The 7,500-nt window shown below is 36.9% G+C and overlaps 2 protein-coding genes across 2 annotated transcripts in view; one reads left to right on the forward strand and one right to left on the reverse strand.

The window, feature by feature from the left end:
* Positions 1 to 2,131, forward strand: part of MED16 (mediator complex subunit 16) — a 20,829-nt gene extending 18,698 nt beyond the window's left edge. Inside the window, exons 16-17 of the mRNA XM_070123109.1 lie at positions 1 to 120; positions 649 to 2,131. The exon at positions 1 to 120 is cut by the window's left edge and continues 29 nt beyond it. Of these exons, the coding sequence (XP_069979210.1) occupies positions 1 to 120; positions 649 to 775 (247 nt within the window). The 3' untranslated portion in view covers positions 776 to 2,131. The remainder of the gene's footprint in view (positions 121 to 648) is intronic.
* An 822-nt stretch (positions 2,132 to 2,953) lies between these two features.
* LOC113829481 (uncharacterized) overlaps positions 2,954 to 7,500 on the reverse strand; it is a 6,434-nt gene continuing 1,887 nt past the window's right edge. Inside the window, exons 2-5 of the mRNA XM_027382658.2 lie at positions 7,415 to 7,500; positions 6,936 to 7,149; positions 6,364 to 6,502; positions 2,954 to 5,543 (exon numbers count right to left, since the gene is read on the reverse strand). The exon at positions 7,415 to 7,500 is cut by the window's right edge and continues 1,064 nt beyond it. Of these exons, the coding sequence (XP_027238459.2) occupies positions 5,394 to 5,543; positions 6,364 to 6,502; positions 6,936 to 7,149; positions 7,415 to 7,500 (589 nt within the window). The 3' untranslated portion in view covers positions 2,954 to 5,393. The remainder of the gene's footprint in view (positions 5,544 to 6,363; positions 6,503 to 6,935; positions 7,150 to 7,414) is intronic.

Raw genomic sequence — 7,500 nt, forward strand, 5'->3', positions numbered from 1 at the left:
CGTATCCAACAACAATACTCAAGCTCGCATTCTGGAGGGAGCATTGCCACCTCTACAGCAGCTTGACCCTCTCCACTACCACTACCTTGCTGCTCAGGAACCAAAGTTTAGCTGTACCAGGTCAGTGTTTTTGTGTTTTTTATTTTTCCTGTCTATTTTTATGCATGTTTGTATGTATGTTTCTCTGTCTGTCTGTCTGTCTGTCTGTCTGTCTGTCTGTCTGTCTGTCTGTCTGTCTGTCTATCTGTCTGTTTGCTTGCCTGTTGTTCAGCAAGGGCCCTAAACTTCTTGCACTTCAGGACTGAAATGGTTGCAGGTCAATTCCAAATCCTGACTACAAAAGTGAAAGTGCCTGTGCCTTGGTTGATTAACTATAGCCTGTCTGTTTATGAAGACCAAGTTTTTGAAGTGGAGCTGGTTAAATGGGGCACTGAGAAATATGGGTTTATAATTAGCTATTAATTAATGTGTGCAAGAAAATTTATTTAGTAACAAAAGTATAAAAAATGTAGTTGTAATTCTATACTCAAAAAGACTCCCATTATAGCTAAATAACAAGTAGACAGGAACAGGATATGTAAATGGGTTTGAGAATGTCATATTCCTTTCACATGAAACGCCTCATAACCAACAGCTTCTAAATTTCAGGTGCTGCAGTGTGCGTGGAAGCTGGTGGGGAGAAGGAGAGACCGTATGGGAGCAACAGTGGGCCTCCAATTGTATTTGCACTGGCCACTGGGCCCATTGTCCAGTAGCACCTAGCAAGGCTGCATAAGACTGCTGTAGCTTGAAAAGGAGCTGTCTTATCTCCTTTGTATAAGGGGTGTAAATTGTTATTCCAAAGAACTTTTTTTTTTCCTTTTCTGATGAACAGTACATATTAGCAGTTCCCTAATCATTTGATGTCTTATGTACAGTAAGTAACAGTCACTGATGATTCAGATATACATACTTGATATTCCAGACTAAAAAAAAGTGAAACAGGATTCAAATATATAGATTATTTTCTTCCATCTTAATTTCTACTAGGCAGAATGGATGACATCAAACTTACCTAATTTTCTATAAGGAATCAATCACCATTTCATGGAAACCATAGTGCGAGGCAAATTTTAAACTGTGCGTCAATCTAGTTGTATGTGATCCTTCAGAAGAATGTCTGGTAGTAAGTGTTGGAAAAGTCAGCAAAGTACAAGCTAAGATTAACAGTGGTTCGAGATGGATTTCATTCATGGCATTGCTTACTCTTCATGTTGCTCTTTTGTATTGCAGTTATCTTTGCAAGGCATGCTTGAAGTATTTTGTTTTAGTTTAATATGATTTATGTATTCATTTTCCAAGTGTTCTTGATTTGTAAATATTTTTCCCAAGTAGCAGAGGCAATAGTACTTTTTCTTATTTCCTTATTTATAGTGAATAGTAGGATAATATTCGGAAATATTAAAGAAGCCACACCAGTGAAGATGTTTTGGAGTTGCAAACTTCAGTCATGAGGCTGTATGGTATAACTTGCTCCTCACTATCTCTTTATTTCTTGAAGTTATACGAGACATGTATAGAAATGTTATTGACTACTTGGTACACACACAACACATACACTCATTAATCAGTCAATCAATCAATCAATCTCTCTGTCTCTCTGTCTGTCTCTGTCTGTCTGTCTGTCTGTCTGTCTCTCTGTCTCTCTGTCTCTCTCTCTCTCTCTCTCTCTCTCTCTCTCTCTCTCTCTCTCTCTCTCTCTTTTTTTTTTTTTTTTTTTTTTTTTCCCCCCTCTCTCTCTCTCTCTCTCTCTCACACACACACACACACACACACACACACACACACACACACACACACACACACACACACACACACACACAAAATTTGGTATTTGGTGTTATTTACTTTTTCTGTTCCCTCTAATTATTATTATTAAGTATGATTATATTACAGGAACATTGCCTTTCATCATCAGAGAGATTATCAGTGGTTCATAAAAGTAAATTTCACAGTACATTGTATGTTACCATATTACCATATTACATTCTCCACTAAAATGTTTTTTTGAGATTCATGTATGTGATCATATTGCTTTGTGATGTAAAATATTTTATATGTTTGTATCCTCAATAAAGGATATACATGAGCAGCTAGATTTTTTCTTAACCCATTGGCGCCGGGTGTCACGTACGTACATGCCATGGCTGTTGTGGACCAAACGCCGGGGGCATCATGCCATGCCCATTCCCGCGCTACTGGCTCGTCGGACGGAGGTTGTTTTTCTCCAGTAGTAGCAGCTTCATTTATATGGTAAAGATTTTAGGCAATGGTACCTAAAGTGAAGGTAAACCTTCAAAATTTTAATATTTTTATCAATTTTAGCAAAATAAAAGCTTTTAGGTGTTATATGTCGCTCGCAAACTACCGATCAAGCCGGCCGCAAACAGGGGAAACTGCTGGTGCGCGCCAACAAGCCGGTGCATACGTAAACTTGACATAATTTTTACCCGTCGCTGATGGGTTAACCCATCGGTGACGGGTACATCTAGAGCTATCATGACATAATGGCCTAAGACGTATATATGCATCATGACTCACAATGGGTGGGCTGGCTGCACATAGCTTAAGCCTAGCCACAAAGTCTAGACTGTTACACAATTTCACATAACAAAAAATTCATGCTCCATTATCATAGGGTTAACCGTATCATTATTTTAGCTATTAAAGTATGTTCCTTCTATAGGGATTCCAATGAGTTATGTCAGATATTTGTATAGGAAAAAGAACATGTAATCCTGTTTCTATAATTTTTGGTATTTGGTGAATTTTAAAAAATATCCTGGCACCCGTTTGATATGGGTGGGAGAGAATGAGCTCATATGTAGTTTTATCTTTATCAAAACTATTTTTCTATGTAAGTTAAAGAACATTACAGTATCATGAAATGAGGAATCATATGAATAATAGATAATATATAGTCAATAGAAAGGATTATTGTAATAACATTCTCTTTTGCTCTTTTTTCACAAGCAAGAAATATAAAGAAAAGCACTTTATACAGCTTGCTACATCACATCACTAGTCCGTGTTCTTATTACTATGATGACACATGTGCCTGACTACAAGCTGGACAATCACACAAGCATGGAGTGCCATACATTGTATGTTTCCTCACCAAACTTTGTTGAAAATTTACCAATTGCCAATGGATTAACTCACTGGTGACAGGTACATGTACTATCCACTCTGGTTGTGTTTTATCAGTTTTGTTTACACATAGATGGGTTCACAAGTGCTTAGGCACCAAAAAGTCAATGACCAGACCTACAATCTTTGATTCCTTTTACCCCCTAATCCTATGCCCGTTGTTATTGTGGGAGGGAGCATAGGAGACCGGGACTGAGGCCTAATGTTGGGGATCACCCCTACTTGGGCCTCAGCCCTAGGGTTAACTAATTTTGCATGGTCTTTTCTTCCCCTTTCCTTTTCCTTCTCTCTTCTATCTACTTCATAAGGTATAAGCACCATGCTGAAAGGATGAAAGGCTGGCTTTGTGTCAGTCCTGAATGGTCTTGGGAAGCCATGGGCACAGTAATCCCCTGGTTAGTTGCCTTGCCTTTACCCCTCATGGGAATCCTGAGGGGCAACCCATCTCTCTTCCTCTCTCCCAACACACCCCATCCTCCCTGTCTCCACATGTGCCTCCTCTTACCCCATTATCCTTACCCTTCCCACCTGGAGGCTTACATTCCTGTCTGTCACAACAGTCTCCTACTTCAAAACCTTCCCCTCCTGACATTTATGATACTTCTCCTTCCCCTGTTCTCTTATCTCATTCCCTGGAGTCTTCTCTTCCAACTTCTTCAATACCCATTTCTACCCTTATTACTCGCTAACTGATTCATAATAGCCTTATTACTCTAACTGCTTCATAATAGCCTTGTTACCCACTAATTGCTTCACAATAGCCTTATTATCCACTAACTGCTTCATAACAGCTTTCTGCAGTGTTCTTCAAACAATGTTCCTCTTCCTTCCTTTGACACATAGATACTCTCCATTTGATGTAATTGCCCTATGCCCTTAACCCCTTCCACCTTCTACTAATCCCCACTTTACTCCACTTGCTCCCCTTCTTTACCCTCTTCACTACCATACTATCCTGTAGCACTCTATAACCTTTGACATCAAACACATTTCATCCTAATTGTTAAATAATTCATAATTTTTCACAATACTTTACTATAGTGCTATAAAACCTTTGATGTCTAGCACATCTATCTGTTCTAAACATTAACCATTTAACCCTTTTGCACCAGATGGCTTGATAGGACATCATAATTAAAAAAAGTTTGTACTTTAGCCAGATGATGTGAATAAACTTCAGACTACCACATATGTACAACTCAGGCTTCAAAAAACAGTCTGTTGAGAATTTAAGCTTGTGAAAATGCCGATTGTGCAATTCTTATATTTTTGTATATTATTCTTACTGTTCTTATAAAGAATAGGACCGGAGTACTTGACCTTACACAAATTTTGGCACACCTAACCTATCATGAGCTCGCCTGTCATGCACAGTGACTTATGGCTAGCAAGAAAGCCAAAGTGTGGCCAAAATACCCTGCAGCAACAGATTAGTTTTCAGACAAAATTTTTGCTATTATCCCCATCACTGACATATTTTTTTATTACTATTATTATCATTATCATTATCATACCATTGTTAATAATAATATCAGTAATAAAAATACATGTTTTTCATAAAAATATATATAAACAGGTAAGATATGCCTAAAAACTGACTCCTTGCTGACAATCTATTTGTGAATCCACATATAGATAGATAAAATTAATAAAACAAACTGAAAAGTACAGATTTACATGCACTGCTGGCATGAGTGGGTTTTAATTGATTAATCAATCAATAAAATGGAATAAATCCATTATAAATGAAAAAATGTTGTTTTCAGTAATCAGTTTGATGATAAAAAAATATATATTTATAATCAATAATCAAAAGGCTCTTTTTTACAAGAGAGTGAGTGACCTTGAGGAACAACAGATGACCATAATATTACAGTCTATCACATTTTATATAAATAATTATGTAAGAAAACTTGAATCCTGAGCACCAATTATTTTTTTCTCTATTTTTTTACATGCACTTATCCTACATTTTTAGGTACAAAATATATGTAATTCCATATACATTTTGGTGAATGTTACAGCTAAGAGTAGGAAATAAAATAAAGAAATAAATACATTTCACTTCTTTACATTTCATATATTATAAAATAAATAAATAATGAAAAATACTACAGATAACAATGTCATTATAATAATTATCAAATTTACACTCTAATTTATCTGAGAAGGTTTAAAGTTACGAACTCTGATTATTCTCCGCATCATGATGGATTAGCTGCCAGCTGAGTCCAGAACTGTGAAAGCCGCGTACACCACATTCGCCAATAATGTTCACAATCACCTTTGCTAAGGATGTGAATGTGTGCTGGTAAACCTGTGTCATATGCCACAACTAACATGGCTGACTCAATCTGAAATCAAGAAATTGTACCTGTTACTTGAAGAACAAAACAAAAGTGGTTATACATGCAAAAGATTTTTTTTAATCAATAACAAAAGACCAACACTATTTTTCATTGTTCATTTTATCTAGACTGATTCTGTCAAATCTGTTCAATCATAAAGATAACAATAGGGTCTGCCAGTTTGAAATATGACTAACTGCAAAAGGATAACCCACTGATAATAAAATATTTTCTGTATGGCTTACCTCACCTTGGGGCATGCACAGTAATAGGAAGGTCATTTAAGGTTAGTTCAAACTACAGTAGAAAAGATGAGTAAGTGACTGACTGACTGACTGACTGAGAGTGATTTGCGTGCATGCATCACTTAGTGAGGGAATGTGACAGGAATACTCACAAACGTGCATGGGTACAGGCACTCTTACCATGCTCATACCAAACTGTTTGGACCACGTCAAATTATTCTATTCCCCCCGCAAAAAAAAAAAATCAAAATTTCAGCTCGGCCCCTAAAGAAATGATTAGAAGGCTCAACATGACCTCCCCTGATTTCCCCATTCCTTGGATTTTTTTCTTTTTTATGCTAATGCTATTAATAAGAAACTGTTATCATTATTGACATTATAATTATTATAATGTTATTAAAATACCAATAGCAATAAAAGATAGGTGCGACTAGCAATTGACTCCTTGGTGACTAAGTACTTGCGGAGCCATCTGTGTATAAACAAAATAAAACCAGAAGACATGGCATTTGTGTCATACCATCCCAGCACAAAGGTTTAAGTATCGAAATTGATTAAAATAAGCTCCCAGAGAAACTCACCGGCTGCCTTAGTCTGTAGTTGCCGTCAAAGTTTAGGGCACCAAGGTAGGCTACAACTTGCAGGGGATCATCAAACATTGATTTCACGGATAATTTTGGTTTCCCCGATGTCTTCCATTCTATGAGTATGGGCATACCCCTGAAATAGTATATAAAAAACGTTAGCCATGTATGTGTATCTGTTTGTGATTCCTTACATTAGCATGGATATGTGTGTATGCTTGTTTATTTGTTTGTTTGTTTGTTTGATTGTTTGCTTGTGTGTGTGGGTGTGTTTTTACACATCTTTAAACCTACACATCTGTTGCATATATTTTCTATGTCCATTCATTAAAGTCCAAATCTATGAGTGACCCTTCAAATCAGTTTATTCTGTGCTCTACCAAATCATAAAAACAAATCTGGACTTTAACTAACTTGTGCAAATACACACACACACACACACACACACACACACACACACACACACACACACACACACACACACACACACACACACACACACACATATATATATTCATAACAGGAAAACATTGAGTAGTATAAACTGACTTCATTCTCTAATAACTTACTTGTAAGAACCAACACAATCCACAGCTCCCTGATAGTACAGATAGGGGTGAATGATGCGACTCTCCAACACCTGTACTTCTGACACATTCGGAATAACATGTCTGACGCTTGTCCAGAATCCAGAAACTGCTTGTGTCTGATCAGAACTCAAGGTCATGCCACTTAGCTCCGACTGGATACACCCATGAAGCAGTTTCCCTCGATCCAGTAACTCTTTGGGGAGAAAGAGGTCAAAATACCTATGTGTATCCATATCTCTTCCACGAAAGGAAGAATTAGGAAAATAATGTCTTGAACAACTATAAAAACTTGGAAATCCTTCATATGTTTCCTGTATATTCATACAGAGCTTATTAACAAAAATCTGACACCTTTATTCAACAAAGATATCAAATACATTCTCCCTTGTATACATGCTTTTACTCAAGTAATTCAATTCAGATATTGCTGAAACAAAATAAGAAAATGCCAATCATACCTTGCCTATACTTATTAAAGCCTTCTTCTCCAAGTTCCTTAATCATCTTGGCCTTCCACTTCTCTAGAGCGATTCTATTGGGCAAG

The sequence above is a fragment of the Penaeus vannamei genome, chromosome 6 (genome assembly GCF_042767895.1).
Source record: "Penaeus vannamei isolate JL-2024 chromosome 6, ASM4276789v1, whole genome shotgun sequence".
NCBI classification, from domain to species: Eukaryota; Metazoa; Arthropoda; class Malacostraca; order Decapoda; family Penaeidae; genus Penaeus; species Penaeus vannamei.